General features: G+C 35.8%; 2 protein-coding genes across 3 annotated transcripts in view; one reads left to right on the top strand and one right to left on the bottom strand.

Moving 5' to 3' along the window:
- Nucleotides 1–4,563: 4,563 nt before the first annotated feature.
- SIFa (SIFamide) lies at nt 4,564–5,854 on the bottom strand. The gene is made up of 3 exons (XM_053765311.2): nt 5,735–5,854; nt 5,176–5,296; nt 4,564–4,992 (listed from the first exon to the last, which is right to left on the bottom strand). Exons 1-3 carry the CDS (start codon nt 5,786–5,788, stop codon nt 4,901–4,903), a joined length of 267 nt encoding a protein of 88 aa, XP_053621286.1. The 5' UTR covers nt 5,789–5,854; the 3' UTR covers nt 4,564–4,900.
- A 2,560-nt stretch (nt 5,855–8,414) lies between these two features.
- Nucleotides 8,415–18,099, top strand: part of didum (dilute class unconventional myosin) — a 51,941-nt gene continuing 42,256 nt past the window's right edge. For both annotated transcript variants that reach the window (XR_008406016.2, XM_053765292.2), the window contains exons 1-10: nt 8,415–8,777; nt 10,213–10,335; nt 10,946–11,064; nt 12,313–12,395; nt 13,679–13,801; nt 14,089–14,219; nt 14,930–15,149; nt 15,440–15,547; nt 16,386–16,510; nt 17,174–17,420. Coding sequence is in view for 1 of the 2 variants with exons in the window: in XM_053765292.2 (XP_053621267.1) it covers nt 8,751–8,777; nt 10,213–10,335; nt 10,946–11,064; nt 12,313–12,395; nt 13,679–13,801; nt 14,089–14,219; nt 14,930–15,149; nt 15,440–15,547; nt 16,386–16,510; nt 17,174–17,420 (1,306 nt within the window). In the remaining variant the exon portion in view is untranslated. The remainder of the gene's footprint in view (nt 8,778–10,212; nt 10,336–10,945; nt 11,065–12,312; nt 12,396–13,678; nt 13,802–14,088; nt 14,220–14,929; nt 15,150–15,439; nt 15,548–16,385; nt 16,511–17,173; nt 17,421–18,099) is intronic.

Raw genomic sequence — 18,099 nt, 5'->3', positions numbered from 1 at the left:
CAATAATTAACATTAATTTACATTTAAATAATACCGATGTTAGACAGGGTTGCCACATATATTTCGCCGAAAAAATTGTGTTTATCTCATAATGGCGCTAAAAATATTGCATTTTTTCCGAATCTATAATCTTTACGTAGTACCTAGTAGGTAGTTAGGTATTTGTTTACTAGCTGTTCGCCCGCTTAAATGCCCGCTTCAGGTATAAATAGACGATAACTTTTTTTAATGAACCGATTTTTATGAAACAAACTTTAAATGTTTGGCTGAGTTAAAACAAAACAATTTGTGATTTTTTTTTTCAATAAAACGGTTCAGTATTTTCGGAGATAATAAAGACAGACAAAAATTAAAAAAAAAACAATGTTTCCTTTCTATTATTCTTTTTAAGTGATCCTCTATCCGTAACAGTTAAAAACACTAAATACAGATAATATTTTTACTGTTTTTTTTTTTAAATATAATGTATACTTACTTAGATTGGTTTCGATGTTATCCCTAATTAATAAATAGGGACGGAACATTGCATAAGTTACAAATTACGATTTTACTGCGCTATTAGCTACAGTCGGACAAATTGTATATTTTAAATAATTAATATTAATTATTTGTGTGGTAAAAATATATTTTTTTCATACTATACATACATGCGGCCTATTCCGGATTCCCTCGAGAAAAACCGCAGATATAAGATCACTCTTTATATCTGTGACCTAAACCTAAGGAATCATACTCGGTAAAAATCGAACATCTGAGTAGTAGTTTTGAGTTTATCGCGAACAGACAAATAGACGCACAGCAGAGGACTTTGTTTTATAATATGTAAGGTTATTTTTTCTATATATGTAGGTAGTGCAATTGGCTAAAATATAGTAAGATACTAGATTAAATATTGCGGTTGTCAACTGGCAACATTTTTCGTCTAACACTGGTAGACTGTTAACTTTTGCTAACTTGTGTTAATTAAGTTTTGTGTAGCTCATTAAAAAACAATTTCCGCCGAAGGAAAACATCGTGAGGAAACCCCTCTTGATGATTTCTCAGTTAGTGTGTGAAATGGCGAAGGCTACCTCCGTTATGATTGTCCAGAAAGACGTTTTGTGTGTTACATCCATTGGTAAAATTAATATTTCTTTTATCTATGGTTACATCCTACTTAACCTAATATTATAAATGCGAAAGTAAGTTTGTTATCTCTTCACGCTCTTTCCATTCAACTAATCTTCTTGTAATGTTGCATACGTGTAATTTGAAATACGAAGAAGGACATAGAGTATCTCAAATACACAAAGTGAAAATATACTTTTAAAAAATTTAAAAAGATAATAGTCTATTTTTTATTCTCTCCTAATAAAGTACTATATTTTTTGAAGTGTAAGTACTATAAATCAAAAATCAAAATCAAAATCAAATCATTTATTCCGAAATTAGGCCTTCACAGGCACTTTTTCACGTCATAATCTAAATTAAATAATGTTTACCAAAGCTACAAACTACCTACTAGCATTTCGGAACGACCACTGCTGAGAAGAAATGCCGAAAGAAACTCATTCAAACAGTGTTGGTCCCTATTATAAATATCTTTTATAGCATTTTTCAAGAAAATACCTATACATATATAGATAAAAAAATGTTGGCAACCCTACGTGTGAAGCCCCTGGTTTATTGCAACGCGCGTGTGATACCCCCGGGGGCCTACCATCAACCATTACAAAACGATTCAATTGTAGGGCAGTTCAGTTTAAAAACCTAAAATAAATCGCGTTATTTGGTACCACCAACTAGTCTTAATAACATCTAAACACAAAGTTCGGAACATAAAAACCGTACCACGAACCACGAGAGTTTCCGTGGCAAAATTAGGAACTATCAATAACAGATAGACCACACATCGTTGTTTTCAGTGACAGTAGCGCCTCGTCTGTGGGACGTTCTATCGTGGTAACCAATCTGAAATAGTAACTTTAATTGAATCGCCAATTTTGACAGCTAAGCGATCCAGTTAACGTTCTCAATGCACATCATGGTACGGAATTTTATGCAAAATTAGTGTATATTAGTTATGTATAGTAGTTATTAGGTCCTGGACTGAATTGCATCAAGAGATGATGGTAAGCCCCCAGGTATTGCTTTCAATACGCTACGGTGATCACTTCTAAGTGTGCCGCATGTCTGTTAGCTTGCTCAAAATTTCGTAAACATCTTGGTTCCATGTTAATGTAGTATTACTTTAAATAGGTTATATATGTACTTGTGAGATGACCTTATGATTGTCAAGGCAATTATGAAATCCATGATAAATTCTTCCTTTGGTTGTCAAACGTCAATCATTCTTATAGGTTACTAGCTGCGCACTGGGACTTCACTCCCGTGGGAATTCCGGGATAAAAATTACCCTATGTGTTATTCCAGGTTATATTCTACCCGTGTACCAAATTTCATTACAATCGGTCCAGTAGATTTTGCGTGAAAGAGTAATAAACATACACGCACACATAAGTACATCCTCATAAACTTTCGCATTTATAATATTAGGAGGACTAAGTCAATCACATCGTTGTTTTCAGTGACAGTAGCGCCTCGTCTGTGGGACGTTCTATCGTGGTAACCAATCTGAAATAGTAACTTTAATTGAATCGCCAATTTTGACAGCTAAGCGATCCAGTTAACGTTCTCAATGCACATCATGGTACGGAATTTTATGCAAAATTAGTGTATATTAGTTATGTATAGTAGTTATTAGGTCCTGGACTGAATTGCATCAAGAGATGATGGTAAGCCCCCAGGTATTGCTTTCAATACGCTACGGTGATCACTTCTAAGTGTGCCGCATGTCTGTTAGCTTGCTCAAAATTTCGTAAACATCTTGGTTCCATGTTAATGTAGTATTACTTTAAATAGGTTATATATGTACTTGTGAGATGACCTTATGATTGTCAAGGCAATTATGAAATCCATGATAAATTCTTCCTTTGGTTGTCAAACGTCAATCATTCTTATAGGTTACTAGCTGCGCACTGGGACTTCACTCCCGTGGGAATTCCGGGACAAAAATTACCCTATGTGTTATTCCAGGTTATATTCTACCCGTGTACCAAATTTCATTACAATCGGTCCAGTAGATTTTGCGTGAAAGAGTAATAAACATACACGCACACATAAGTACATCCTCATAAACTTTCGCATTTATAATATTAGGAGGACTAAGTCAATATATTATTGCATCGAAATCGACTAGGTAACCTTTTTTTTTTTTTCGTGTGGAAAGACGCTCGTCCCGTTCATCCGGCCACGGGAGTCGGCTAGATATCCTAACCTAACCAATATTCAATAATCAATGTTGCCAGATTTTGAAAAAACAAAGCGGTGTTTTTTTTGTCATAAGTTCGTCATGAGTAAAAAAGTGGAGATCCGTCCGATTCATCAAAAGATGGTGGGGTTGCGCGATGGCCGTGATATACGGTATTGTTTCGGAATTTTGCGTGTTGTCCCTTGGTAGTTTCACATTGCTGTCTCGGAATTCACTCTAAGGGGGTGAAACTGCCCCTCCCTACTCTTGGCAATGCAATCCATTTCTTTTTACGCGGTTTTTCCTGTTCTATCCTTCTCATCACGTATCCAAACAAACCAACTTGCGTCTATTACTTCTAATGCTTCACTAAGCTCCAACTTTCATAGTTCCAATGTCAACTTTGCGAAGATCAACAAACCTCAATACACAGCACACTAATTGCTTCAGGGGATGTGAGATCACGATCGTGTTTTACATAGGTTGGTGGCGTTATGACAGCCGTCATTATCGTCTTCCAAAAAATAAGTAATGTACCTTTCTAAAATGTTAATTGAAAAAATCAAATATTGATAATACAATTTTACACTAGCCCCCAACACAGATTATTCACAAATTAGGATAAGTAAAAAGATTCTTGTCTTTGTTGAAATTTGAATATGGAATTGTTGAATTTTGAAGTATGGTAAATGCGGTACAAGAATATCGTGGAACACACGATTGACGGTTATGTAAATACTAGGTATGTCTTATGTGCTAAGTGCCAACCCTAGTCTACTGACCAAACTGAAATTATAATCAACTATAGCTGTTTACTTGCGACTTCGTCAGCGTAGAATACCTACTTCTGACAACAAATTCAACCCATGCCAGATTACTAATTTCTAGGGCCAATATTTTTGTGTGATAGGTGATAGCCAATTAAATAATCTTTGGTCATGATTTCAACATGATTTTCATACAAATGTTCACTTCCCATTATAGTCTTTTGGGAGTTGATTTACTCAATGGCTTAGTGGTTACCGCTCTCGGCCTCTGACGGTTCAGTCACTCTCACAATGGTCGGTAATTGGATGTGTGACCAAAAATAGTCTTGAGCTCCTCCGTGCTTCAGCCGTTGGTCCCTTGTATTTGCAATCGACAAAACCCGCCAATCTGTTTAAATGGGCCCGCGTGGTGGGTATTGGCTCCTACTCATCCATTAGGAAGGCCAATGCCAAAGGCCCCTATTATGACTATTGTAATGGTATGAAATATTTATGTTGCAGGATTGAAAAAATACTTCGTATATTTAGTAGGCACAATACATTTCCTATTTATTTCAGTCTTATATACTTAGCGCAAAATACAATGAAATGGTTCTAAATACATAGTAAAATACAATATTATATATGAACTATTTTAATTTAATTTAATTTAATTCATTACGTGATATTAGTTACTTCATTGCTGACATAGTCCCCATTTAAAATTAAAAAATAATGCAACAGTTACAAAACAGTGAATAAGGCAGTAAAATAATCGTTTAGCTAATTTTATAATGCACTATTTGTCACATAATACAATTTGGCCGTTATTTTAAAATTCAGCGGAAGTAATTTTCATAGCCGTTCATTTGTTCTCAACGGTTTGGTACCACGCCTGGCATGTTTCGGAGGCAATTTCGCACAAAGCCGACATTGCTTTCCCGGTCGAATCATATTCTGAAATAAGAAAAATAAAGTCGTAAAAATTATTTAGTGATTTACTTACAATTAAATTTAATTACCAATTAGAAAATTTAAAAGCACTTCTGATATGCTTTCACAGCTAAAACGCTTATAATAAGTAACTGCCGAGATGTTGCATGCTTATAGTTTAAGAATTAGAAAATACAGTAAGCTCACCAACAACACCTCTTTTTCCGAAAATGGATCCATTGAATGGGACCTTCCGATAGGTAGCCTCAATGGTGTGGGCGAGACACAAGATAGCAACGAAGAGGAAGACAAATGTACGCATTTTGACCTAGAATGTATTCAAATAATATAGTCAGGGCATAGCCATACTTTTAGTGACGACTTCGGTGGCGCAGTGGTAAAGTGCTTGCCTATGAACCGAGAGGTCCCGGGTTCGATCCCCGGTCGGGCCATGATGGAAAATGATCTTTTTCTGATTGGCCCTGGTCTTGGATGTTTATCTATATATGTATACATTATTAAATATAGTATCGTTGAGTTAGTATCCCATAACACAAGTCTAGAACTTACTTTGGGGCTAGCTCAATCTGTGTAATTTGTCCTAATATATTTATATTTAGCAAATGATATATGTAAATAATAATTGTTTCGTGAACTTTACTGTTTATAGATTTTAATTTTCCATTGTACAAAATCAACGCCTGATAAAAAGTAATTGCACTTTTTCAATTAAGTAACATTGGATGTAAATAATTCTAGATATTACCTTTATCACAGAACTATCTTGATAAGAGCTCAGGGAGAACTGATGCAGCTTCATCAAACTCAGTGGGTTTTATACCAAGAAATCTCATCTTTGGTTGGCTAAACTAGATTAATGTCGGGATTGGATATTGATTGGTTTATCGTTGCATTTGAGATCCGTATCCCTAAAGGATTTGTGTAGTTAAATTTGAAGTTATTATCGTGTGTATGTACTCTTATAAGATTTTAAAAGAGCGAAGCCGACACGGGTCGCTAGTTCTAAATATTTCATATAGACAGACAAGCCATTAAAAGGGCAAACATAATCGAACTATATAAATAAATTTGTCAGCGAATATAAAATGTTCGGGAACCCCTGACGTAACCTCATAAGCAGCCTACAGCAGCCAGAGGTCAGGATTCTTGATCAGTCGGTTCTGTCTATCCGTAAGTAATAAAAACCTGTTACTGTATTTGTGCAGATAGCCTACATATGCACCGAAGTCACGCTTAAGCTACAATCAACACCGCGGACTCTGATATATCCCGGAATTTAATAGCTTTTATCCGCGGCTTCGCCTGCTTCTATTTCGCTAATTAGATAGTTAGTTAATTTTTATGGGGTGGTTCTTACGATATGTTTGATCAAAACCGGTTCAGCGGTTCGAAATGAAAATTGAAAGGTTTTTTTTAATTTGTCTAACAAATAAACTTGTTATAATATGTAAGGCTGTATATAAATAGGATTGAGTGTCGTTGCTATGATGAGACTCTCCTTACCCCTTGCCTTTAGTAAACGAATGCTGTAACTAAGTTATTAATCCCTGGTGAAATTGCTCTCTAACTAACTTCATCAATATGTGGTCAGTATCCAGTAATCCAATAATTGAGCGGGCGAACATACAGTAAACACCACGTCCCATTTGGCGCAGTATAAAATGGTGGGAGAATCGTTTTGTGCGGCAGTTGACAGTTTGTAGTAGACGGTGTTGCCAGCACATAAGCTACAATAAAACAAAGGTAATTTTTGTCTGTTTATTTTGTTTTACGATAGGTACGATAAAATAGACCAAGTAAATTTTATAATCTATCTCAATGTATTATATATTTTTCGTAATTTCTGTCTGAAGTGAAATTTTTATTTTACTTGCATTTATTAAGGGTTTTAAGTTAGAAAACTTCACAAATTACAGTAAAGAAAATCGTTGTTATTTTATTATTTAATTCTACTATCCTATTTTTTTTTCAGATGTCTGGATTAACGACGAGATTTACAATTGCATTCTGCATAATTGCTCTACTCCTGTCATTTGCACAGATCAGTGAGGCAAACTACAAAAACGCACCAATGAATGGAATCATGTTTGGAAAAAGAGGGCCTTCTGGTAAGTTTGTAAAGCATCGTTAAACTCCAAGAGAATGATGACAGAAATTTCATAAATACTTAAAATGTTTCTCGTAGTTACTACTTAAAAGTTGAGTCATTTGAATTTTTATATAAGTAACTTCCTCCTTTCCGTTAAAATATTTCAATTTTAGTTTCAGTGGAAGCTAATTATAAATACAAACAATAATAGTTTCAAGAATTTGATATTTAAATTAGTGATATAAACTTATAAATAAAGGTAAAAATATAATGTTATTTTATTATTATTTTCAGAATACGAAAGTAGGGGGAAAACCTTCACAGCTCTTTGTGAAATAGCAACAGAGGCTTGTCAAGCCTGGTTTCCGTCTCAAGAAAATAAGTAATAACTAGAAAAGTAATTGTAGAATCGGACATGGAAGACTATGAGGAGATTGTGGTTATGTACTTGCAACACTATTACATTTAAGCTTGAAATTTGAAATAAGCAAAAAAAAATGTAAAAAAAAAAACATTATTTGAAGGCTGGATTATGGTATAAATAAAAATTTGAAGATTTATTTTTCGTTTCATTTGTATTTTTCTTATCATAGATCATTAGATACACTTAAACTTTGAAACGAAACGTAATAGGGAGTATTACTGCACATTTATCCCGCCAGAGTACGGCACTGTATATTAGGTACACAAAAGCTTTGTCGCCTTTTGTTATGTCGATTAAGACGTTTATTTTATAGTACTTTATTAATCCTTTCATTATGTAAGCATTCGTTTGGAAAATATACAACAATGTAGCATATTCGGGTGCCAAAATATTGGGAAAAATCGTTTTCCATAAGATAAAAAATTTCGAAAACTTTGTAAAATTTTTGAGTTAGTAAACGGTCAAAAAGCTCGGAACACTTCACACGTGAAGACTTATTAAAATATGAACTTCATTCAGGTAAGATCTTCAAAATCAAGTTTATATCAGTTTATGACCACAGTTGACCAAATAATGCAGAACATAACCTAAAATAGTATAGTGCAGAACATAACCTGAACATATTCAGGATAATCCACTAAATCCTTCCTTTTTCCTTGAAACTCGCACCACGATTGCGTAGAAGGTATTTTTCGTCGTAAGTCTGCAACAATTTTGAAAATTGGCGCTTCCTCCATTGGCAATATTGCCTCCACTGGCAATGTTTCTATACCTTAGTTGTAGCGCCATCTGCGCTGAGCTTTGCTTAATATGCCCTATTTGATCTACTTTTGTATTGCATTATAATTTTTCAATATGGCAACACCCGTGGGAATTTTATGATAAGCCAGCACTTTCTCTACATTCAATTCATTACCTATTGTATAAGTTTTTATCTTCCTATTGGTTTCTTATTAGAATAACATTTCCTCACGGAAATAATTAAGCTCTCATTTCACTGTAATAGAAAAATTTAGTTCATCAATCAAGCGTTACAAAAGTTTCAGTATTGATAAAACAACTGATAACACTGGCTCAAAATGTCAATAACAAATCAGTGACGTTTCGCATCAGAAAATTAGCAATTTTCGCATTACCTACGTTATTTATTTATAAAATGTATTCACAATCTGAACGCGTGGTGAAATAATAAATATCATGTTTCAATTTTAATTTAATTCAATACAAATTAATTTAAATAAATCAGAAATGACAACGAAAGAGCTGTACACAAAGGTAATATTTTGATGATTTGTTCCGTGGCTGTATAATTATTAGTTTGTTGCATTTATTTTTCGAGTTTGATTTTCGAATTTCACTTTTAATTTTTTTATTAAATTGTTAGTAAAGGCAAAAGTGTAGTGTGTCATAGCTGGAACAGAATACCACCACTTTTACTATCTGTGTCAGTATGCTTGAAATAACTTCATTGCATCATTTTATTCATGAATTATTTACAGAATAATTACACGGCTTTTGATCACGCATTAATTTACATCTGCGCTTCTTATCTATGAATTGTTGAAGTTGATAATGTGTTAATTGCTTGTCTAATACAAAAATACATGTTGTTTTTAAATTCACCAATCTGTGCTACCAATATACTAAGATTATAAATTAATTTATGATGTAGGTACGTATATGCATCAGTAAACTCTAGAGAAATGACACCATCATATAAAATCTTTCGTCATTTCTAATTAGCCGTTGCTTGCAGCTCGCTTGCGGTAGCTTATGTTTGAACTCCTGACATTAACTAAATGTGATGTACCATACATAGGTAATGGTAAAAATTTTAGTTGATTTTTAGTTATCTACCTACGTATATTTCTACAATTACTTTTACATGTGAAATGTATCAATACCTATCTAATGTGAAGGCGTGACAGACTTTTGAATTTATAATTATTAGTACCTATGGATATAAAAATGTCCTGTTTATTCATACACATTTATGTTTTTGGTCAGGGGTGTTATCACTCGTAGGTACTAAGTGATCAGTCCGCCCTTCTTCTCCTTGCATCATATCCTCATTGTTGAAGATCAGTTCCTCCTTTATGGGATTATTTCACTCAGTTTTCTGAAAACAGTGGTCAACCACACTGCAGATTGAACATAGATATATTGCTTTGGTTACTTGACTAATCCAATAGTGTCGCTAAAATTACATCATTCTGTGATGAATAACAAAGATATTGTTTGGACTCTTACTGTTTTTAAAATTTATAGACACAATACTTATCAAACACTGTGGTTTGGTAATTTAAATATAGGTAATATAATTAATAGGTACCTACCTACTTTTTTCCTTAAAGTTTTTCCATGTTTTTTCCCTCTAAAAATAGGTAGGTACTGTCAAACTTCGTCACAAATAAAATTATAAAAAAAGAGGTATATATTTTCTAAAACATGAAGCTAAGGTTAGCATTATTATAGAGCCATCATTTATGTCAGTATTTCATTTCATTAAAATAAGTGTCAAGATAGTTTGGTGCAATGCTTTAAAAACAAAATGTTATTCCCATGGAATTAGTAGGTACTCTGTACAACGCAGTACTTATTAAATCCATGGTTATTCCTTTTTTGTTAGGCTGTAAATGTTGTGTCCCATTACTTGGTAAATTCTTTTTTGAAGTTGTTTATATTAATATATATGTTTTTTATTATCTAGGATGCCCAAGTGTGGGTGGAAAATCCGGATACAGTATGGGAAAGCGCCACAGTGGTTGCAGACTACCGTTCTGGAGTGCTTATTGTGAAACTAGACCAGACCGGCGATGTTCGTCAGATAAAGGTTTGTTTGTTTGTTGTTTGATAAAGGTTTGTTGTTTGTTTGTTTCATGATTAAAAAAAAGTTTAGTTTAATCTGGTCTTGAATAATAATTTCAAAAGATTTTTTTTCAAATTCTTACTCTATTACACTCTATTGCCTAATTTTGTTTTTATGTAAATATATTCAATATATAGATTTTTTTCTACTGTTTTATTATACATATTGAAAAAGTTTCGCGACTAAAGCTTAAGCCTAAAATATATGGTCCAAATGTTATTGAAATTGTTTTCCTTATACTTATTAGCTTATATTCGTAGAGGTACCTGATGTTGCTCCATCAGGTACCTCTATACAAAAATTACGAATGTCATGCAAAGGGGCGGGACTTATTTTTTATTTCCGTTCGCAAAAGGGCGGAGCCATTGCAGAACAGCTTACTCCACTCGTCTGCCTCAGCCCCTCGTATTGTCACACAACTTTTGATAGAGAAATGTCGAGACCTTTGTTTTTGCTTTATATGATATTTTTTTTTTTTTTAATTTAAATTCAATCAGGTACTTTAAAGAAATAACATTGTATAATTATGAAATATGTTTAAACAGATGTTTAATAATTATATTTTGGTTTGCAGATAGCAGACGAGAACAAATTGCCTCCATTAAGGAATCCTTCCTTGCTGATTGGTCAGAATGACCTCACATCACTGTCCTATCTGCATGAGCCCGCAGTACTTCATAACTTGAAAGTCAGGTAGGTAAAGTCGGCTGCACACTATCTGAGCGGAAAAGTTCTCCGAATCGTGATTCCACATGCATTGCTAATTTTTCAGTGCGGTAAATAAAAGCACTCATGCACACTATGCAATTTTTATGCATTCGCGTCGGCATGAGTTCGGCGATAGTGTGGAGCCTACATTATGTATTTAACTAGCTTTTGCCCACAACTTCGTATGTATCAGTAATCCTTTTCCCGTGGGAATTTTAGGAAATACCTTCTTAGGGTTCGTTTACACTGTCCTAGGAAACTACACACCAAATTTCAGCTTTCTATACCCAGTAGTTTCGGCTGTGCGATGTCTGTCGTCAGTTACTCAGTAACGTAAGAGTTTTATATATATATAGTTTTATATAAATATAAAGAGTTTTATATCACGTTAATAATAGGTGACATTCACGACGTAGTCGCCTCTCCGGGCCGCTATCCGGGTTCGAGTCCTGTTTGTGTGTAATGTTTATACCTGTGATCACTAATATTTGTCTACAGTTCTGGGTGTGTTGTGTATTTGAGCCTATCGGACTCGCGACGCAAGCTTAGTGCTTAGTGTGAGCCGTTGAGTGATGTCCATTGTGATTAAAATTTGTATATTGTATATATAACTAGTGTTTTTTAAACTTTCGCGCTTTGAACATAGTATTTTGATAATTTTAATAAAAACGATTAATTAATAAATAAAACTACGTGCACAATTCAACTGCGGAACGGAAGAGGGATTTATTCAGTGTTGTCACATTCAATACATAGACAAAAGCAAAGGTACCTAATAGGCCATGACATCTATTATATACACTATATACTACTTAAGTAGGTGGCGCTAGTTACTATTTTGAGTAATATACAACAAGTATAACTACATCTATAATATCAGACTCAGCACGAACCTTTTTAATGTTGCTGACGTTTCAACACGACCTTGCAGACAAATAGCTCTAATTTAAAACTTGTTTAAAATTAGAGAATTACTGACGTGATGGTTAACACTGTAGAATTTCAATAAAATAGTTTATGTAGGTAACTATAAATGTTTAATTGTGATCGAATCACTATTTTGCCACTCAGGAAAGTTTCAAGGACATCTCCACACGCCATTTTGCATGATCGTTCTCGGAGAATTCTTTTTTTGAATTCATAGACGCGAGCGTCTTGACTTCCGATGCAATGTAAACTGAAATCTATTCTTATGCGTGTACGGTTGAATTTTTAAATGTTTGTTAATTTCAGGTTTTGCGACCGCAACGCCATCTACACTTATTGCGGCATCGTTCTAGTGGCCATTAACCCGTATTATGAATTGCCTATTTACGGTAAGTATCTTACTGTCACTCTCAATGCCACCATACAGCTAAACTAGGGATGCCGACGACTGTGCGAAGTGGAGACGAAAAAGTAGCAAAGCGGATCCTGAGCTCCGACGGGAAATGCCTAAGGAAGGCACCTGGAAAGCGCTCGGTTAAGATAGAGATAGAATGTATGAGTCCTAACGGAAGCGGTGGTGGTGTAATGGTTAAGACGCCCGCCTGTGGATCGAAACGTCCCAGGTTCGAATGCTACTCGTGCCACATGAATTTGTACCAAATTGAGTCATGTATAGTAGTTTACATACCACCACTTTAAGTAAAAAATTGGCATTCTTTGTTATCTAATGATCAAATATACAATTATTACAAAGAGTTTTTGAGTTTGTATGTTTGAGGCGGGTAATCTCCGAAACTATCGAACCGATTTCAAAAATTATTTCACCATTGGAAAGGTATATAATCCAAGATTGTCATATACTGTATTTTATCTCAAAATTCCCACGGGAGCGAAGCCTCTCGGGCAACATCTAGTAACATATATTTGTACTTGTAATTAATTAATGATTTATTTGAACAACTCAACGTACACAAGCCTGTTAACACATAAGTAACAAAATAAAAAATAAAAAAACTTAAAACTAATACTAAGCAGGTGTGCGCCGCATCAATTCAAAAAGGTAATAATAAATAGCTCGGCGAATTTCTTTACCCACGACTGAGATGAGCAAAGCACTGGTTTTCTGCTATAACCTGTTTAATTTGTTAAATTTAATTTCACTTCCGGTGAAGGAAAACGTCGTGAGGAAACATGCACACTGGTTGATTGTTAACTTGTGTGTGAAATGGAGAAGGCAATGGCATACCACTCCATTAATAATGCCAAGAAAGTTGTTGTGTGTGTTTTGTCATTTCATGTTATATCCACGAACCTCAGCTATGAGGAAAAACTACTGTGAAGTGATGAATCCTAGCGAATTTGTTAACACTATTGATATTTTAGAATACGACGAATCACAAAACCAGCACAGATCCAGCACATCCTATTTGTGGCATAATGGGTAATGATAATAGCAAACATTATCTATTTGCTAAATTAGCGACCTTGAAAACATTGTTTTGTTTTTAACCGACTTAAAAATGGAGGTTCTCCATTATATTCACGTATTCATGTGCAGAGCCAAGGAAGGAGTATTTCATTCAACTTAACGACCACGACCCTCAGCCATGAGGAATAACACTGAAAGGCTTAAGACGTTTTTGTAAGAATATTTATTTATTGCAATGCGCAGGAGATGAAACCATCATGGCTTACCGGGGCCAGTCGATGGGCGACCTCGACCCCCACATATTCGCAGTCTCCGAAGAAGCGTACACGAAGTTGGAGAGTGAGAAGCGAGACCAGAGCATTATCGGTGAGTTGTTGTTTTTAAATCAACCAATCAATCAATCAATAATCAATCAATCAATCAAACAAACAAACGATCGATCAAATAGCTTTCGGTTTCTTGTTTAATTGAATTTTTTTTTATCATCGTTATCAACAGCCATTTACACGTCCCCACTGCTGGGGCACAGGCCTTCCTTACGAATGAATAACGGAATTCGGGCCGTGTGACCCACCACGCGGACCGATTGCGGATTGGCGGGTTTTTTTTTGTTATTGTAATAAAAAAAAGGAATGTATTCGTAATATTCGCAGTGAGCGGCGAATCGGGCGCCGGCAAGACAGTGTCGGCTAAATATGCGATGCGTTATTTCGCCGCGGTCGGCGGCAACGCCAGCGAGACCCAGGTGGAGAGGAAGGTGTTAGCTTCCAGCCCTATAATGGAGGTGAGTGGACGGACACGTCAAGGGCTGCGCTGGGCTTTTTCAAAACATCAAACAATTCATGTAGTAAATAAAAGGTGTTAAACGCGCACATACCTTTTCTATTTCCCAGACAATTCGGACCTTGTTAAAGGTAGTTATCAAAAGGTATTAAACGCGGACATACCTTTTTTATTTCCCAGACAATTCGGACCATGTTTAAAAGTAGTTATCAACAATTCGTTTGAGCGTTTCCTCGGTTTCTTCTTAAGCTGTTGAGCGTCGGCGCCCAGAATACATTATTGTATTGGGTAAAATGTAAGTATAAAATAAGTTAATAAAATTATGTATAAATATATATATATATATATATATATATATATATAATATAACTGTAACTGGGTTGTGTCTGTGCATAGGAGATATTTAAGAAAAATATTTATAGGGAGTCTGTATGGGACTAATAGGAGCAAAAACAATTTTTTTTAGAATTTCTGTCTGTCTATGTGTTTGTTAGTGCATCACGCAAAAAACTACTGGATAGAATTCGGTGTGGTTTCCACAATTTTATAGCAGGTGGTCTAACTTAAAATCTGGTACAGGTTACATCGCGATACGTCACTTCGAACCCGTGATATAGACATAAATAAATTATAAGCGGACGCACGTAAAAACGCGAGCGAAGTCGCATGCGAAAGCTAGAAAATATAATAAATGTTGTATTTTGTCCACAGGCGATAGGCAACGCGAAAACAACACGTAACGACAACTCGTCCCGGTTCGGCAAGTTCATAGAGATACACTTCGACAATTTATACCGGATATCCGGTGCTAGCATGAGGACGTACCTCCTGGAGAAGTCCAGGGTGGTGTACCAGAGTGCGGGGGAGAGGAACTACCACGTGTTCTACCAGCTGTGCGCGGCGTCTGCCTTCTACCCAGATTTACACCTAGGTTAGTTTCGGATCCAAATTTAAGCGGTGGTGGTGTAATGTGAATCGAAAGGTCTCAGGTTCGAACCCTACTCGCGCCACACGAGTTTGTATACCAATCTGACTGAAATGTCATTGGTATACAAACTTTTCATCATTCACCACATGCTTCCGATGAAGGAAAACATCGCGTGGAAACCTGCACACTTATTGATTATGAACTTGTGTGTGAAATGGAGAAGGCAATGATCAAATGATGATCAAATCAAATCAATTTAATCTCAAAATAGCCAATTGTTTTTTTTTTTACAGATCACCAAGACACCTTCCACTACCTGAACCAGGGAGGCAGTCCCAACATCGACGGGGTCAACGACCTCAAGACGTTTAATGAGACAAAAAGCGCCCTTACCACACTAGGTAAGTTTTTAAGAGCTGCGTTGCGTCGACGTAGCGCGTTGCGGCTCCTTTGCATTAAGTTTTTTTTTTATAGTGCAGCAGGCAAACGAGCATGCATGTCGCCTGATGGTAAGCAAACACCGCAGCCCGTGGTCACCGGCAAACCGATACGGTTTTTGATAAATATAACTCTGTGGTTTTGACTTAATAGTTTTTTTTTTTTATAATATCCATGGCAAGTGTCAGAAAACATGTTCTTTCCTTTAAGTACTAATATAAACCAAACGAAATACTTTTAACCTACATCATCTATAAGAGAAATCGAGTTCTTCCCAGCGTTACACATTGAGTGACCCGTGTTTTACATGAATCCCAACTAATATTATAAATGCGGAAGCAAGTTTGTTTGTTACCTGGCATTTCTTCTCAGCAGTGGTCGTTCCGAAATGCTAGTAGTTTGTAACTTTGGTAAATATCATTTAATTTAGAATATGACGTGAAAAAGTGCCTGTGAAGGTCTGATTTATGAATAAATTATTTGATATACGTACTCTATGATCTTGGTAAAGTGCTCGCCTCTGAACCGAGAGGTCCCGGGTTCGGTCCCCGGTCGGGTCATGAGGGAAAATGATCGTTTTCTGATTGGCCCGGGTCTTGGATGTTTATCTATATATGTATATGTTATAAAATATAGTATCCCATAACACAAGTCTCGAACTTACTTTGGGGCCAGCTCAATCTGAGTGATTTGTCCTAATTATATTTATTATACCGAAATTTCCACGGGGGCGAACTTGGGAGCGCGGCTAGTAATGTAAATTTCTCACGTCGGTTCTAATCAAATTGTATTTCAATACAGGTGTAACAGAGAGCGAACAGCAGAACATGTTCACAGTGCTCGCGACAATTCTCCACCTCGGCAACATCGAGATCACCACGGACAGTGACCCCACCACCGACGTCCAAGATGGCGCCTACATCAGCGTGAGTGTATATAAGCCCAACGATTGGTTGATACGAAATAATATTTGTAATTAGTTTTGGTACAAAATGTGCCCGCGAATCTTTAAAATTTTTATATTTTACAATTATATATTGAACTATCCTAATTCTAAATAATATCCTAAGAAATATTATAAATGTGAAAGTAAGTTTGTTTATTACCTCTTCGCGCTCTATCTACTCAACTAATCTTCTTCAAATTTTGTATACATGTACTTTGAAGTATGGAAAAGCATATAGGTAGGTACATTTCATCCCGGAAAAATAACCGTTCCCGCAAGAAGTTCACGTGGGCGAAGCCGCGGGCTAAAGCTATTGTTGTTATAAATAGAATTAAGTCACATACTGCCTACGTTATTTTTTTATTGAAATAATTTTTTTACTAGTTTCCATTTTATTTGTTGATATTAGAGTTGTATTTTTAATTAAGTTTAATTTAGTTTTTATTTTAATTAATGTTTATTATAATGTAGTTCTTATCTTAGTTTTCTAAATAACGTGCGGAGGCGAAAGAGTAGAGACTTTTGTATGTTTCGTTCACACAAAAAGACAAGAAACGGGGTAGAAATCTCGTCACACTAGCACGTAAGTCTTCAGTTTTCGAAGCAAACGAATGAAAATTAAACTGGTGTTCATTTTGCGCAGCCCAACGATAAACACCTCCAAATAGTTGGCAACCTGTTAGGGCTCCCGAAAGCGGAGCTCCTGATGTGGCTGTCGCACCGGCGCATCGCGTCCGCGCGCGAGGTGATCGTGTCGCGAATGGACGCGCGGCGCGCGCGCGCGGCGCGGGACGCGCTCGCCAAGCGCATGTACGGCGAGCTGTTCGCGTGGCTGGTCCACGCCGTCAACAGGGCGCTGGACACTGGACACGCGAAGAGACATTTTATTGGTGAGTTCGTTTTCATGTTCGAATTCATTCACTCGTTCGTTCAATCGTAGTTTCGTTCGTCGGTCGAGAAATGAGTGTCGAAAAATTTAACAGGGGCCCGATTATCACGCAATCGAAGTTCATATCATCAATTTTGCAATTTAAGCAAATTTAAAATGGGAAAAAATCGATCAACTGATGCATTGAATTACATTCTTTCAATTGCGTTTTTTTCGTAAGTTAAGAAACCGTGTCGAACCTTCTAAAAATTTTGAGAAAATTGGTGAAATGGACTTCGATTGCATGAGAATCGAACCCCAGAACATTTTATTCTTGTTCGTTCATTCGTTGTTTCGTTCGTCGGTCGAAAAATAAGTGTTGAAATAGAACAGGACATTTTTTTTTGTTATAAACGTCTAATGTTTTTTTTGTTACAAATTTATTTCATGCTATTCAAAACGTATACGGAAAAGTATCCGCCACAAACTTCGTCAAAATATACAACAGTAAAATCAGCAAGAAGCTCCGTCAAAATGTTTAAATAAAAAAATCTGCAACAAGCTTCGTCAAAACAGGACAATTTATTGGTCATTCTAACATTTATTCATTCACTCGTTCGATCATTCGGCGTTTCATTCGTCTGTCACGTGAATAGAATATTCAAAACACTTTATTGGTGAGTTCTTTTTTTTTTGTAGGT

The sequence above is a fragment of the Plodia interpunctella genome, chromosome 27 (assembly GCF_027563975.2).
Source record: "Plodia interpunctella isolate USDA-ARS_2022_Savannah chromosome 27, ilPloInte3.2, whole genome shotgun sequence".
NCBI classification, from domain to species: domain Eukaryota; kingdom Metazoa; phylum Arthropoda; class Insecta; order Lepidoptera; family Pyralidae; genus Plodia; species Plodia interpunctella.
This window is presented reverse-complemented; position numbering and strand designations above follow the sequence as displayed.